This window comes from Calonectris borealis, chromosome 3 (genome assembly GCF_964195595.1).
Source record: "Calonectris borealis chromosome 3, bCalBor7.hap1.2, whole genome shotgun sequence".
Classification (NCBI taxonomy): Eukaryota; Metazoa; Chordata; class Aves; order Procellariiformes; family Procellariidae; genus Calonectris; species Calonectris borealis.
This window is the reverse complement of record NC_134314.1, coordinates 604,555-620,544: the sequence shown is the minus strand read 5'-3', so window position 1 is coordinate 620,544 and position 15,990 is coordinate 604,555. Positions and strand designations below refer to the sequence as shown.

Sequence of the window (15,990 nt, the reverse complement as noted above, 5' to 3'; positions counted from 1 at the left end):
TGGGCCAGAGCATGTGTGTGTGCACGCGTGTGTGCGTGCACCCCCGGCTGGTCCCAGCGTGCGCAGTGGGGTGCCACCTCCAGCCCCCCCGAGCAACTCCGCTCTGTCCCCCCCCCGCTGCCTGTCCCAGGCCACGGCTCCTGCCGCGCTGCCATCCCTGGTGCCTGCGGCAGCGCTGGAGCCGCGGCCTTCAGCCTCCTCTCTCTCCCTCTGGCGGCAGGGCTCCCGCGGGCGGCTGCGCGGCGGGCTGGGCTGGGAGTCGAGCCTGCGGCAGCGGCCCATGCAGCGGCACACCTTCCAGGCCGGGGACCCCTACTACATCAGCAAGAGGAAGCGGGACGAGTGGCTGGCCCGCTGGAAGAGGGAGGTAAGGAGCCGGCCGCCGCCGGAGGGGCGGGGGAAGGGGGCACAGGGCACCGCGGCGCGGAGGTGATGCCGGGACGGGGCGGGCTGCGTGGCGCTGCGTGGTCCAAGCACCCCAGGCCCCACAGTGTCTCGCTGTCTCCAAGGCTCCCACGGCTAATAGTGGCGTCACTAACGATGGGGGCAGAGCTCCGGCAAAACACGTGCAGAGCGCTCTGCCAGGTGCCGGCAGTGCCGGGGTGACCGGCTGCATGAGGGGCGGTCAGCACAGGGGGCTCGGGCGCGCAGCCCCACCGCAGGGCACCCCAGCTTACGCCGTGCCGTGGGGCTGGCGGTGGAGCGGGCACTCCCTGCGGGACCGCTGCGGCGGTGCCGCTGCCCTGCCTGCGCCCGGCTTTCGGGCCATGGCCAGGGTGGGCAGCTTCGCTCCTCACGCCTGTGCCCCCCGGGGGCCACTGTAGGCCAGGGGCCAGGGGCCCGGCGTGCGCAGCCGCCAGTGCAGGGGGCCTGCCGGTGCAGGCAGCACGGGGCCCGCCCTTCTCCCGCGGGATGTACCGTTCCTGCCGGTTTCCCGGGGAACCAGCGCGTGCCGTGACGCAGCCGGAATCAGCAAAGCCGAGGGCAGCGGCGGGAGGCTGGGGGGTGGCGGGAGCCCCGGCGCAGGCGCAGGGCTGCAGGCAGGCCGCGGTGCCGATGGCTGCTCGGGGGGTGCCATGGGGCAGGGGCTCTGCGGGCACCCCAGGGGTCCCGTCCCCACCGGTGTCCCCGACGCTCCCCCCTCGCCCCGTTCTCTGCATCGTCCCCCGCTGCTAGCGGGTCGCCCTGGCAACAGGTCCCCTCGCGCCACCGCCGCCCCCGGCACTATTTATAGCCCCGCACCACCGAGCGCCGTCACGCTGGCACCACGCGGGGTCAGGGGGAGGCTGGCACAGCCAGGGCACTCCACAGGGCATGGCTGGCACAGCCATGAAGTTCCCGTGGGGTACAGGGCATGGTTGGCACGGCCATGAAGTTCCCGTGGGGTACAGGGCATGGTTGGCACGGCCACGATGTCCCCATGGGGCACAGAGCAGAGCATGGCTGGCACAGCCACGAATTCCCCATGGGGCACAGGGCACGGCTGGCATGGCCACGATGTCCCCATGGGGAACAGGGCATGGCTGGCACAGCCATGATGTCCCCATGGGGCACAGGGCACGGCTGGCATGGCCACAATGTCCCCATGGGGCACAGAGCAGAGCATGGCTGGCACAGCCACGATGTCCCCATGGGGCACAGGGCACGGCTGGCATGGCCACAATGTCCCCATGGGGCACAGAGCAGAGCATGGCTGGCACAGCCACGATGTCCCCATGGGGCACAGGGCACGGCTGGCATGGCCACAATGTCCCCATGGGGCACAGGGCACAGCTGGCACAGCCACGATGTCCCCATGGGGCTCAGGGCACGGCTGTCACGGCAGGGGTGGCTGTGCCAGAGGGTCTCGTGGATCGGCTCCTCCTGGGGAGGCCAGCACGGGCAGAGGGGGTCCCGCCGCCCCAGGGGGGTGGCAGCTGGGGTGTGGGGGGGTCACTGCTGGACCCAGGGTCTGTGTGCGGCTGCTGCCCGCGGGCAGAGGTTTAGCCAGGCACAGGGTGGGCTGGCGGAGCCGGCGGGTGTCCCGGGGGGTGTCCCGGCTGGGGTGGGCACCCACCACGCACGGGCCCCTGCGCCGTGGGCTCCAGCCATGGGCCGGTGATGGCTGCTCCAGCAGCGCCCGGCCTCGCAGCCCCCCGCCCCTGCCCGCGCTGCGTGCTGGCCAGCGCAGGCCGCTGCCGGCCATGCCGCACCGTGCTGAGCATGCGGGGCAAACCGCAGCTCGGCGCAGCCGGGGAGGTTGGTGGTTGCAGCCGCCGAGTAACAATTTTCCAACACACGGTTCACTCGCCAAAGCAAATGCAGATTCAGGTCAGCCAGAATCGCTCATCAGCCAAAAATAATTGGGAAAAAATGCTAAAAAAATCAAAATACTTCTTCTGAGTCGTCTCTCATTCTCAAACAATGCTGAATTTAGCCGCGTTTAATTCCTTTATTTTTCTAATGAGAATAAGTGTTTTCTTTTCATTACGGGGAGAAAGCCTGAAACGTTTTCAGGCTGGATCGGCTTTTTGCCCCGATCTCGGCTGACAACCGCCTGCGAGCTGCATGCCCAGCACCAATTGTCACTTGCTGGTGGTGTCAGCGACACGGTCCCCAGGGGCAGGGGACAGGACCTGCCACCCACAGCCCGTGTGGCTCCGTCACGGGGGGAGCCTTGCCCTTTCCCTCCCTCCGGTGAGCTCCCTGCACCAGACGCAGTGCTGGCCGTGCCCCGGTACGGCACTGGCCGTGCCCCGAAGGGGTTTGCTCCTTTTGGGGGTGCCAGGGACCCGGAGGGCTGGGGGACAGGGACCCCTCCCCAGGAAGGGGCCCCCATAGCACGGCCTCCCCTGCCCGGCAAACCTGCCCGGCGCCGGCGCCAGCCCTGCCTGGTCTCGCCAAACTGGAGCCCTCCAGCACCGGCTGTTTCCTCCCTGCGGAGGTCCCCAAACCTGTAATCAGTCACCTCTGGGGTGTATTTTTAGCGAGCGGAGTGGGCTGGCGGCGCCCCGTCGGCCGGGCACGGCCGCTCCTCATCCCCAGATGGTGCCGGGGCTTCCCCCGCCACGCACCGGGCACGGCCCCGTGCCCCCCGCGGCAGGGACACCCACTGCCCGCGCCCCAGCACGCCAGCGCTGTTTGGGGGGCAGAGGCTGCCTGGCGGGGCCCCAGCAGCTCAGCTGGGGTCACCAGCCCTGCTGCGGCGGGGACGGGGACGGCCTGGCCTCCTCCAGCCTTCTCTCCTCTTCCTCACCCCCCACAGGCTCCAGGGGCCGTCGCTGCCGCTCGCCAGGGCTGCAGCCGGAGCAGTAACGTACAGGTCCGGGCACTGGCCCTTGCCCGTCCGTGCTGGGACACCCTCAGCTGGGCCCTGGTGTCGGCTGTGCACCCCGAACCCTGTGCCAGCCGTGGGGTGGGGACGGGGATGGGGCAGGGAATAGGGATGGGCATGGAGCAGAGGATGGAGGTGGGATGAAGATGGAGATGGGAATGGGATGGGGATGGGGCAGGGACAGGGGATGGAGATAGGATGGGATGAAGGTGGAGTGGAGATGGGGATGGAGATGGGGATGAGGATGAGGCAGTGGGTGGAGATGGAGATGGAGATGAGGATGGGAATGGGATGGGGATGGGGCAAGGACAGGGGATGGGGATGGGATGGGATGAAGATGGAGTGGAGATGGGGATGGAGATGGGGATGAGGATGAGGCAGTGGATGGAGATGGAGATGGAGATGAGGATGGGAATGGGATGGGGATGGGGCAAGGACAGGGGATGGGGATGGGATGAAGATGGAGATGGAGATGGGAATGGGACAGTGGATGGAGATGGGGATGGGATGAAGATGGGGATGAGAATGAGGCAGGGGATGGGGATGGAGATGGAGATGAGGATGGGGATGGGATGGGAATGGGGCAGGGACGGGATGGAGGTGGGGATGGGGATGGGGAAGGGGCAGGGGATGGAGATGGGGATGGGATGGAGATGATGGGGATGGGGGTGGGGCAAGGACAAGGACAGAGTCAGGGAATGGGGACGGAGATGGGGGTGGGGATGAGAATGGGGATGGGGTAGGGGCAGGGGATGGAGATGGGGATGGGATGAAAATGGAGATGGGGATGGGGATGAGGATGAGGCAGGGGATGGGGATGAAGATGGAGATGGGGATGGGGTTGGGGTGGGACAAGGACAGGGGCAGACAATGGGGATGGAGATGGGGCAGGGGCAGGGGCAGGGGATGGGGGTGGAGGTAGGGCAGGAAGAGGAGCAGGGGCAGGGGCAGGGGCTGGCAGAGCTGCCTGCGGCCCGAGGGCAGGAGGGCCGGAGGTTGGGTTGATTGTCTGGATGTGCCCATCCCCTGGAGATCCAGCTTATCTCTATTTTAACGACCGGTGGATGGGAGATTTCCTCCCTCTCCCCACACTCCTGCCTCTCCCCAAGGAAAAGCAGAAGCACCCCCACGGCAGGAATGGCAGCTTTGTCACCTCTGCGAGGGGCACAGGCCTCTGCTGGGGCTTCTTCCCTCCTCTTCCTCATTCCCCCCTCCCTTGGCTGCGGCCTTTCTCCAGTGCCCCTCGGGCCCCTCCTGGCTCTTCCCTTGGCCCCAGACCCAGCGGGTGCCCCATGCTCCCCCCACGGCACCGCAGTGCCCCTGGGTGCCCCTCGCCGGGGGGTCCCTGCCCGAGGACACAGCGGGTGCATCCCCCAGCTCATTTTATTCCAGGTCCCCAAAGCAGCTTTGTTGCTCTGGCATGGCGAAGGGGTGCTGGCGGGGACGGGGTGCCCGTGGGCTGCCATCACCCCACTGTGACCCAGAGGGGCCAGTGCCGCTCGCCTGGCCTTGGGGTGCAGCCGTGCAGCTGGTGTTCGGGGTCTCAAGGGGGGGCTGCCCTGGGCGAGGCGGTTTGGCCAAGGTGCTGCCCCATCGGCCTGGGCACCCCCTGGGCAGGGTGAGGGTCCGCAGGGCAGGAGGGCTCTGCTGCCATCCCCCCTCCCAGCCCCACAGCCCTCCCATCTGGGGGGCAGCCCCCTGCCCGGGGGTGACGGCCATCCGTCCCTTTGTCCCTCCACTCTGCAACACAAAGGGGTCCTGGAGCTCAGGAGCCACCGCTCTGCAGGGCACCGCCTGCCTGGGGGCCCTGGGGGGCCGAGCCCTGCCCCGGGGCTGGCAGGGGGGGCAGCGGGGCCAGCAGAGCCTGCCGGGGCGCTGGCAGGGTCCGCCCGCCGTGCCGGGCACCCCAAGTGTGTCTGATGGGGTGCGATGGCGGCTCCCGCCTGGGCTCCTCGCTCTGCTCGGCATCACCCCTGGGGGGGTCTGGAGCCCGGGGAACGTGATTTGGGGGGTGTTGGGACATCTGGCTCTTCGGGGACGTGCATGGGACATCCCGCTGTGGGGGATGGCCCCCGGGCTGGCGGTGCCGCTGGGGGTGCAACCTGTGGGTGAGCTGAACTGGGACAGCTGGGTCCAGACCAGGCCAGTACTAGTGTCGGTGTGTGCCGATGGGCTGAACTGGGTGATGTGGTCCCAAACCAGTGCCGTGTCAGTGTGTGCTGATGGGCTGGACTGGGTGATGTGGTCCCAGACCAGTGCTGTGCCAATGGGCTGAACTGGGTGATGTGGTCCCAAACCAGTGCCGTGCTGATGGGCTGAACTGGGTGATGTGGTCCCAAACCAGTGTGGTGCCGATGGGCTGAACTGGGTGATGTGGTCCCAAACCAGTGTGGTGCCAATGGGCTGAACTGGGTGATGTGGTCCCAGAGCAGTGCCATGTCAGTGTGTGCTGGTGGGCTGAACTGGGTGATATGGTCCCAGACCAGTGCCGTGCCAATGGGCTGAACTGGGTGATGTGGTCCCAGACCAGTGCCGTGCCGATGGGCTGAACTGAGTGATGTGGTCCCAGACCAGTGCCGTGTCGATGGGCTGAACTGGGTGATGTGGTCCCAGACCAGTGCCATGCCGATGGGCTGAACTGGGTGATGTGGTCCCAGACCAGTGCCGTGTCGGTGTGTGCTGGTGGGCTGAACTGGGTGATATGGTTCCGGACCAGTGCCGTGCCAATGGGCTGAACTGGGTGATGTGGTCCCAGACCAGTGCCATGCCGATGGGCTGAACTGGGTGATGTGGTCCCAGACCAGTGCCGTGTCGGTGTGTGCTGGTGGGCTGAACTGGGTGATATGGTTCCAGACCAGTGCCGTGCCAATGGGCTGAACTGGGTGATGTGGTCCCAGACCAGTGCCATGCCGATGGGCTGAACTGGGTGATGTGGTCCCAGACCAGTGCCGTGTCGGTGTGTGCTGATGGGCTGAACTGGGTGATATGGTCCCGGACCAGTGCCGTGCCAATGGGCTGAACTGGGTGATGTGGTCCCAGACCAGTGCCGTGTCGGTGTGTGCTGGTGGGCTGAACTGGGTGATATGGTTCCGGACCAGTGCCGTGCCAATGGGCTGAACTGGGTGATGTGGTCCCAGACCAGTGCCATGCCGATGGGCTGAACTGGGTGATGTGGTCCCAGACCAGTGCCGTGTCGGTGTGTGCTGGTGGGCTGAACTGGGTGATATGGTTCCGGACCAGTGCCGTGCCAATGGGCTGAACTGGGTGATGTGGTCCCAGACCAGTGCCATGCCGATGGGCTGAACTGGGTGATGTGGTCCCAGACCAGTGCCGTGTCGGTGTGTGCTGGTGGGCTGAACTGGGTGATATGGTTCCGGACCAGTGCCGTGCCAATGGGCTGAACTGGGTGATGTGGTCCCAAACCAATGTGGTGCCGATGGGCTGAACTGGGTGACGTGGTCCCAGACCAGTGCCGTGCCGATGGGCTGAACTGGGTGACGTGGTCCCAGACCAGTGCCATGTGGGTCCGTGTGGACAGCCGGAGCCGACGGGCCGAGCTGGGCCAGCTGCTCCGAGACCAGCGTCCGTAATGCCTGAACTGGTGCAGCGGGGCCGGTGCCAGTCCCCAACTGGTGTGCCACTGGGGCGAACTGGGCCGGCAGGTCCCGCCCGGTGCCAGCGCGGCGGGGCGGGAGGGCGCGGCGGGCCGGAGCCCCCCGGGCGGATTCCTGCCGTGCCGGGGCGAGGCCCCCCGGGGCGCCGCCGCCCCCTGCCCCGTCCCGCCGCTCTGCAGCACAAAGGGGCCGGGGGGCCGCGGCCCCGGGACAAAAGGCGGCGCGGAGCCGCCCCCGGCGGGGAGGCCGCCCCAGCCCAGCCCAGCCCAGCCCGGACGGGATCGCTGCCGCCGGGCCGGTGAGTACCGCGGGGGCCCGGCCCGGGTGACCGCGGAGCCCCCAGCCCTCGGCTGCCGCCCGACCCCGGCGCCGGGCCTGGGGAGCGGGGAAGTGCCGGAGTGCACCGGGCCGGGGTGGCCGGAGCCGAGCCGAGCCGAGCCGGACTGCACGGGACCGGACCGCGGGCAGACACCGGAGCCGAGACGAGCGGGACCGGGCCACGGTGAGAGAGCCGAGCGAGCGGGGCCGAGCCCGGCCGAGTTGCCGAGCCGGGCCGAGCCGAGCGAGCGGGGCCGACCCGAGTTGCCGAGCCGAGCCGGGCCGACCCGAGCCGACCCGAACCGAGTTGCCGCGCCGAGCCGAGTTGCCGCGCCGAGCCGAGTTGCCGAGCGGAGCCGAGCCGGGCCGAGCCGAGTTGCCGAGCGGAGCCGAGCCGGGCCGAGGCGCGGGCGGGGGGGCCGAGCCGGGCTGTCCCCTCGGCGCCGCGCGGCCCCTCCCCGCCGCAGCCAACCAGCCGGGCCGGGAGGCACCATGTGACCCGGGATCCCAGACAAAGAACCGCCGGCCCTGCCCCCGCGGCCCGGGCCGGCTCGGCTCGGCTCGGCTCGGCTCGGCTCGGCTCGGCTCGGCTCGGCTCGGTTCAGTCCGGCTCGGCTCGGCTCGGCTCAGTCCGGCTCGGCTCGACTTAGTTCGGCCCGGCTCGGCTCGGCTCAGTCCGGCTCGGCTCGGCTTGGCTCGGCTCGGCTCGGCCCGGCCCGGCCCGCCGCGGCGCCCAGCCCGCATGGGTAGGTGGCCACCGCGGGGAGGGCGGCTCGGCTCGGCTCGGCTCGGCTCGGCTGAGCCCGGCACTTCCCTGCTTCGGGGCAAGGCTGGTCCCTGCCCGGCGGAGCTCAGTGTCCCGGCTGGGCCCGGGGCTCTGCTCGGCCCCCGGCCGAGCTCAGCGTGTCCCGGCCCGGCCGGCGCAGTTCAGCACACTCGGCCCGGGGACAGCGGGGCTGGGGGCGGTCCGGGGGGTGCTGGGGGTCCCGGTGCTCTGCCCCGGGACAGAGGCAGAGGGTGCGGGGGCGGGGGGGGTTGTCGGGTGTCTCCCGGGGATGGGGCTGCACTGGGGGGACCGGGGGGGGCGGCTGCCCTCTCTTTCCCCCAGAGCCACCCCCGGCAGCTTTGCAAACGCTCCCCAAGCTGTCCCCTCCCAACCGCAGAGGGAAACTGAGGCACGGGAACCAAGGGGAGCACCCCAAGCCGCAGCGCCTGCAGGGACGGGGCGGGGGGGTGGCGGGGGGCAGCAGGGCAGTGCAGGGTGGGGGGGTCCACACCTGCCCGGAGAGGCTGTTGTGATGGTGCCCGCAGCTTGGGGGGGCTGCCCTGGGGGGCTGCCAGGCCCGTGCCAGGGTCTGAGTGGTGCTGCCGAGTGCGGCCCCCCTGCCGGGCTGGCCCAGGGCACCCTGCCCACCCCTGGGGGCACCGGGTGAGCCATGCCCCCCTGCCCTGACCGGTGTGTCCCCCCCCAGGCGGAGAAGAAGGCGAAGGTGATCGCCGTGATGAACGTGGTGGAGGAGACGCCGCGGGCAGAGCCCCAGAAGGAGGAGGAGGCCAGCCCCCCCGCCTCGCAGCAGCCCACCGACCCTGCCTCGCCCAACGTGGCCACCACGCCTGAGCCAGTGGTGGCCGACGCCGTCGACAAGAACACCTCCAAGTCGGCCGACGACGAGCCCGAGTACGAGGTGAGGGCAGGGCTGGCTGGGGAAGGGGGGGTTTGTGGGGCCGCTGCCCCCCAGGGACGCAGGCACCCCCTCCCCGCCAGCTTCTGACCTTCCCCCGTCTCCTCGCGGCGCAGGACGGCCGGGGCTTTGGCATCGGCGAGCTGGTGTGGGGCAAGCTGCGCGGCTTCTCCTGGTGGCCCGGGCGCATCGTCTCCTGGTGGATGACGGGCCGGAGCCGGGCGGCCGAGGGCACCCGCTGGGTGATGTGGTTTGGGGACGGCAAGTTCTCGGTGGTAAGTGGCACCCGTGGGGTGGGCGTCCAGGCAGCCCCCCCCCGGCCCCAGGTGTCCCCCTGGCTCACGGCCACGTCCCGTCCCCCAGGTCTGCGTGGAGAAGCTCCTGCCGCTCAGCTCCTTCGCCAGCGCCTTCCACCAGGCCACCTACAACAAGCAGCCCATGTACCGCAAAGCCATCTACGAGGTGCTGCAGGTGAGCGCCGGCGGCTGCGGGGTGGCACCGGCTGCGGGGTGGCACCGGCCCCCGCAGCACCGGGAGGTTGGGGGGATGTCGGTGCCCGAGTGGGTCCGTCCTGCTGGCCCCGGGCAGGGTGTGGGAGCAGGCAGCCGCCCTTCCACCCTGCCAGGATCCGGCCCTGCCGTGCCTCCTGCACCCAGCAGCGTCCTGGGGAGCACAGGGTGTCTCTTGAAATGGTGGGGGGATCTAGGGGACTCCCTAAGGAGATTTTGGGGGTGTATGGGAATCTCTTGTCCCAGCCAGCGGTGTCTGTTGGGCAAGCTGGGGTGGAGGTTGGGGTCTCTGGGGAGTTGCTGAAGTCCCTGTGGGGCGATGCTGGGGGGGTCCTGGCTTGCTGGGGGTCTCTTGGCAGTGCTAGGAGGTGTTGGGGGTTTCTTGTGGGGCGATGTGGGGGTCTGACCGTGTAGGTCCCTCTGGGGCTGGGGGCTGCCTGGCTGGGCAATGCGGGCAGCGTCTGGAGCAGCCAGGGCGGGGGGCTGAGGATGGGGACCCCCTCGTGTGGGTGGGTGGGTGGGTGATGGCCGGGCCTGCGGCTCCCCTGGCAGGTGGCGAGCAGCAGAGCGGGGAAGATCTTCCCGGCATGCCCCGAGAACGACGAAACGGACACCTCCAAGGTGGTGGAGATCCAGAACAAGCAGATGATCGAGTGGGCCCTGGGCGGCTTCCAGCCCTCCGGCCCCAAGGGCCTGGAGCCCCCCGAAGGTGAGCGGGGGGAGGCGCGGGGCCCTGCTCGCAGGACGGGGACCTGCTCGGTGGCCTTGGCAAGTGTCCCCCGGGACGCCCGGCCATGAGCTCCGGCCTCACCGGCGTGGCGCAGGCTTGGGCAGAGGAAGTGCTGTGGGGCTGGCAGGTCCTGGGGGGCAGGGCCGCCTGCGGGGCGCGGGGCCGCCGGGGCCCCACTCACGGGACCCCACGCGCCCCTTGCAGAGGAGCGAAACCCCTACAAAGAAGTTTACACGGAGATGTGGGTAGAGCCGGAAGCAGCCGCCTACGCACCGCCCCCGCCCGCCAAAAAACCCAGGAAAAGCACAACGGAGAAGCCCAAGGTCAAGGAGATCATCGACGAGCGCACCCGAGGTACAGCCCGGGGGGTCGGGGATGCCCCCGCACCCACCCCCGCCTCCACGGGGGTTTGCTTGGCCGTGACCCTGCCGGGGCTTGGTCCCGGTGCCGGGAGGGCCGTGCTCACCGTGGGGGGCTGCGGGGCGAAAGCTGCTCTGGCCCAGGTCCCCTTCTCCATCGGCGACCTTCCCTGCCGGGGGTGCCCTGCCTTCGCCCCCCTGCGGGGGCTGCGCGCAGGGGACCTGGCTGGGGCAGGGCTGGCGCCGGGCAGACCCCCCCCACCCTGACGCCTCTCTCCCTCCCCAGAGCGGCTCGTTTACGAGGTCCGGCAGAAATGCAGGAACATCGAAGGTGAGAGTGCGGCAATGCCCGGCTCCGGGGCTGGGACGCATCCTGCCCCAGGGGATGGGGCTGGGCTGGAGGGTCCCTCCCTGGCTGGGCACCAATTCTGGCTGCAGAGCTGGGAGGCAGAGGGGGCTCGGAGGGGTAGGGGGGCCCAAGGGGCCAGAGGACGGGCCTGTCCCATCCCTCACCCTGGCTGGCAGCAGCCGTGCCATGACAGTGGGCTGCCCTGGATGGTGGCGGGGACCCCTGGGGCACTGCCCGGGGCTGGGGTCACCGGCACGGGAAGGGCTGAGGCTGGGCATGGAGTGAGGCAGGGCTGGGGGGGCTGCTGGGGGCCAGGATGGGGCCGGGGAGGTGGTGGGAGCCCTGTCCCGCTGTCCCCAGGGCGGTCTCTGTCACATCACGGTGGCGGTGCCGGCAGTTTGGGGCTGGGGGAGGGCTCTGCCGCTCCCCGGCTCGGGAGGTGAAGCCAGTGTGACCCAGACGCGGGGGGGAGCGTTTGCTGGGGGCGGCAGCCGGACGTGGCTCAGGGTCAAGCTGCTCCCCGCGCACTGGGCTCACCCCGGGTAACGTCTGCCCTCCTGCCCCCCAGACATCTGCATCTCCTGCGGGAGCCTCAACGTGACCCTGGAGCACCCTCTATTTATCGGAGGAATGTGCCAAAACTGCAAGGTACGGCGCGGCGCAGGCAGCCCCTGCGCCGGGCGAGCAGGCACAGCCGGGTCCCCCCAGACACCCTGTGCCGGAGGTCTCCCTGCCAGGCCCCTCTGCCAGGAGCCGCCCCGGTGCCCTCGCAGGGTGCCCGGCCTCGCAGCGGCGTCCCGGCGTCCCCGGCGCAGGGCTCAGGCCGCGCTGTGCTCACGCCTTGGCTCTCCCCCAGAACTGCTTCTTGGAGTGCGCGTACCAGTACGACGACGACGGCTACCAGTCCTACTGCACCATCTGCTGCGGTGGCCGCGAGGTGCTCATGTGCGGCAACAACAACTGCTGCAGGTCCGGGGCCGCCGTCTCGGCGTGGGGCTGGGGAGGTTTCAGTGGTGCCACAGTCCTGGTGCGAGGCTGGGAGGTTTTGGTGATGCCGCAGTCCCGGCACGGGGCTGAGGCTGAGAAGGTTTCGGTGATGCCACAGTCCTGGCATGGGACTGGGGAGGTTTTGGTGATGCCACGGTCATGCCGTGGGGTTTCGGTGATGCCAGTCCTGGTATGGGGCTGGGACATATGGTGATGCTGCAGTCTCGGTATGGGACTGGGAGGTTTTGGTGGTACCACAGTCGCAGAGTGGCATTTTCGTGATGCCCCAGTTCTGGCATGAGGCTGGGGAGGTTTTGGTGATGCCCCGGTCCTGGCATGGGAATTTGGTGATGCCGGTCCTGGTTTGGGCAGGACATTTTGGTGATGCCACAGTCTCGGTATGGGGCTGGGGAGGTTTTGGTGGTGCCCCAGTCCCAGTGTGGGGTTTTGGTGATGCCCCAGTCCTGGCATGGGACTGGGGAGGCTTTGGTGATGCCAGTCCTGGTGTGGGGCTGGGAGGTATTGGTGATGCTGCAGGTCCCAGCTGCAGGTCTTTGCGTGGGGCTGGTGGAGGTTTGGGCGGTGCGGCAGGTCCCGGCGTGGGGCTGCCGGTCCCGGCGTGCCCCCCTGCCACTGGCCTACGAGGGGCACGGCCGCAGCCTGTGGGCAGCGCAGCCGGCTGGAACAGCGGGGCCGTGCCGGGGGCACCGTCCCCCACCGCCGCCTGCAGCGCTCCCAGCGTCTCATAGCGGGGGTGCTGCCGGTGGGCGCCGGACCCAGCCCTGCCGCTGACACCGGCTCCCGGCTCCCAGGTGCTTCTGTGTGGAGTGCGTGGACCTGCTGGTGGGCCCGGGGGCGGCCCAGGCAGCCATCAAGGAGGACCCCTGGAACTGCTACATGTGCGGCCATAAGGGCATCTACGGGCTGCTGCGGCGGCGGGAGGACTGGCCCTCACGCCTCCAGATGTTCTTCGCCAACAACCACGACCAGGAGTTTGTGAGTGCCCCTGCGGAAGGACCCCCCGGCCCCAGCCGGGCTCCCCGCTGCCCCCCATGTCCCCCCCTCCCCGCTGGCCCATGACCCCCCTCCCCACCTGACACCCACCCGTGGCTTTCAGGACCCTCCGAAGGTGTACCCACCGGTGCCGGCCGAGAAGAGGAAGCCCATCCGGGTGCTTTCGCTCTTTGACGGCATCGCCACAGGTGGGTGGGGGTCCCCAGCCCAGCAGCCCCCGCAGGGACCCTCCCTGGGGCATGTTTGGGACCGCTGTGGGGGGCAGAAGGGAGTGGGACGAGCAGCCTGCCTGCACCCGCAACTGTCTGGCCTCGGGGCAGGGGGGTCCCGTGCCCATCGGGGTGTCAGCAGTGGGTGCACAGACCTGTGCCGCCTGCGGGACCCCTGCCCGGGTATTCCTGTGGGCAGCCCCCGCAGTCTCCTCTGCTCCGGGCTCTGGGGGGTCCCTGCTGGCGGGCACAGGGGACGGGGGTGGCACGGGGATGGCGGTGCTGCCAGGGTGGGACGGGTCAGGACGGGGTGGGGGCCCGTTGTCCGCACGCCGCCCACCCCAGCCCCGCTCCCCGCAGGCCTGCTGGTGCTGAAGGACCTGGGCATCCAGGTGGACCGCTACATCGCCTCCGAGGTGTGCGAGGACTCCATCACCGTGGGCATGGTGAGGCACCAGGGCAAGATCATGTACGTCGGGGACGTCCGAAATGTCACCCAGAAACACGTACGTCCTGCCCGCTGGCCCCCTGCGGCTCCCCCCTCCCTGCAGGCAGTGCGTCCCCCCAAAGCGCCCGTGTCCCCAAGATGGGTCCAGTCCCTTGTCCTGCATCTCCCCACACGCCGGGCTTCACCGGCACGGCCTTGCCATCCCGCCGGGGAGCTCGGCCACCATCCAGCCCCGCCGCGTGTCCAGGCGTCCCCCCGGCGGGCACACTGTCCCCCAAGCAGGCGGCAGCGTCCTGCCCGGGCAGCCTCTGGTGCCGGCGCCCGGCTCACCGGGGGCTCTCCCTCTTGCAGATACAGGAGTGGGGCCCCTTCGACCTGGTGATCGGGGGGAGCCCCTGCAACGACCTCTCCATCGTCAACCCGGCCAGGAAGGGGCTCTACGGTAGGTGTCTCCCCGCCGGGCTGGGGCTGGTCCCCGCCACCGGCCCCCCACTGCCCCCGCCGGCCCCCGCCGCTGACGCCGGTCCCTCTTGCTCTCTCCTGCCCAGAGGGCACCGGGCGGCTCTTCTTCGAGTTTTACCGCCTGCTCCACGAAGCCCGGCCTAAGGAGGGCGACGACCGGCCCTTCTTCTGGCTCTTTGAGAACGTGGTGGCCATGGGGGTGAGCGACAAGAGGGACATCTCGCGCTTCCTGGAGGTGAGTGCCGGGGGGTCACCGCCCTCCGGCCCCGGGGACCCCGAGGGTCTTGCCCCCGCACGGGCTGCCCCGCTGACCCCCTGCCTCTCACCCTCCTCGCAGTCCAACCCCGTCATGATTGATGCCAAAGAAGTGTCTGCAGCGCACAGGGCACGGTACTTCTGGGGGAACCTTCCCGGGATGAACAGGTTGGTGAGAGCTCCCCGGGGCCGAGCCGCTCGCCTGCCCGCGGCGGCTGCCTGCCTCTCGCCTGCCTGCTGCGGGGCTGGGGCGGCCGGCACCCCCTGCTGCAACGGGAGGGAGGGAGGGCGCTGCCAGGGCCTGCAGAAAGGGCCGGACCCCTGGGTCCTCCCCGGGCCCAGGTGTGGCTCTGGGGGTCCCCTGACCCCAGTCAGTGCTGGGCGAGAGCAGGGGGGCTCCCAAAGTGGCGCTGGGTGACAGCACGCCCCAAAAACCCAGAGCAGTGGCCCCCATAGAGAAGGCCGGTCCTGTCCTTGCTGCCTTCTGCTGGTGGGGTGGCATGGAGCTGCCCTCCGTGTCCCTCCCGGACAGGGGCCATGGTGGCACAGGGCTGGTGGCCACGGGCAGGCTCCCTCAGGGACCGGCTGCTTCTCGCCATCGCCAGCCGCAGCCCCCCAAAACAGCCTTGGCCACCCAGCACCGCTCACAAACCCGGGCTGGAGAGCTGCCCCGCGCCCACGCAGGTGCCGGCATGGGGACACGGGGACGTGGCGCTGCGACCCCGTGCCCACCCTCTCTCTCTCCCCCAGGCCACTCGCATCCACAGTCAACGACAAGCTGGAGCTGCAGGAGTGCCTGGAGCACGGCAGGATAGCAAAGGTCAGCCCCGGCACGTGGGATGCAGCCGGCGGGAGCGGTGACGGCGCGGCCGAGGGGGCGGTGGGGTCCCCGGCGGTCCCAGACTCCTTGGGCTGCAGGGGAGGGGTCCCGTGAGGGTGGAGGAGGGACGCAGCGGTGGCACCAGCACCCTGGGATGGGAGTCTCAGATTTGGCGCTGGGCAGCACCGCCTGCCCGCGGCCACCCCCGCCTGCCCGCGGCCACCCTGCCTGCCTGCCCGCGGCCAGCCCGGCCGGCGGGCTGCGTCCCCCCCAGCGTGACGAGCCTGTGCCTCTTGCAGTTCAGCAAAGTGCGAACTATCACCACTCGCTCCAACTCCATCAAGCAGGGCAAGGACCAGCATTTCCCCGTCTTCATGAACGAGAAGGAGGACATCCTGTGGTGCACGGAGATGGAGAGGTACCACAGCGGCCAAGGGCTCGCCGCGGGGCTGCGCGCGCGTCCCTTGGGGCCGGCACCCCCCTGACCCCGCTCCCCCATGTCCCCCCTGTCCCCGCAGGGTCTTCGGCTTCCCGGTGCATTACACAGACGTGTCCAACATGAGCCGCCTGGCCCGGCAGAGACTGCTCGGCAGATCCTGGAGCGTGCCGGTGATCCGCCACCTCTTTGCTCCCCTGAAGGAATACTTTGCCTGCGTTTAAGAGAGACAGACAGGAACTGGTGACACGGAGCGAGTCAGAAACAAAACCATCCACGCCAAGAGAAGTGAAAACACGGAATGAGAGAAGAGTCAGCACCCAGAAGAGAGACGGGATTTCGCAGCCCGACGGGAACCCGGCACACGTCTCCCCGAGCGAAAGGGTTCGGTGTCCTCTCCTGAATTTCCAATGTTCAGCTTTTAGCCTATTTAAAAAAAAAAAAAAAACACAAAAAAACCAACGAAAACGACAAAAAAACAAAAA

General features: G+C 69.4%; 1 protein-coding gene across 2 annotated transcripts in view; it reads left to right on the top strand.

Moving 5' to 3' along the window:
* Positions 1–15,990, top strand: part of DNMT3A (DNA methyltransferase 3 alpha) — a 40,524-nt gene extending 24,534 nt beyond the window's left edge. For both annotated transcript variants that reach the window (XM_075144727.1, XM_075144726.1), the window contains exons 5-22: positions 221–367; positions 8,718–8,930; positions 9,044–9,202; positions 9,291–9,398; positions 9,989–10,145; positions 10,371–10,520; positions 10,812–10,856; positions 11,443–11,522; positions 11,731–11,843; positions 12,674–12,857; positions 12,979–13,063; positions 13,445–13,590; positions 13,884–13,974; positions 14,081–14,229; positions 14,332–14,417; positions 15,000–15,069; positions 15,369–15,487; positions 15,588–15,990. In XM_075144727.1, the coding sequence (XP_075000828.1) occupies positions 221–367; positions 8,718–8,930; positions 9,044–9,202; positions 9,291–9,398; positions 9,989–10,145; positions 10,371–10,520; positions 10,812–10,856; positions 11,443–11,522; positions 11,731–11,843; positions 12,674–12,857; positions 12,979–13,063; positions 13,445–13,590; positions 13,884–13,974; positions 14,081–14,229; positions 14,332–14,417; positions 15,000–15,069; positions 15,369–15,487; positions 15,588–15,729 (2,244 nt within the window). In that variant the 3' untranslated portion in view covers positions 15,730–15,990. The remainder of the gene's footprint in view (positions 1–220; positions 368–8,717; positions 8,931–9,043; positions 9,203–9,290; positions 9,399–9,988; positions 10,146–10,370; positions 10,521–10,811; positions 10,857–11,442; positions 11,523–11,730; positions 11,844–12,673; positions 12,858–12,978; positions 13,064–13,444; positions 13,591–13,883; positions 13,975–14,080; positions 14,230–14,331; positions 14,418–14,999; positions 15,070–15,368; positions 15,488–15,587) is intronic.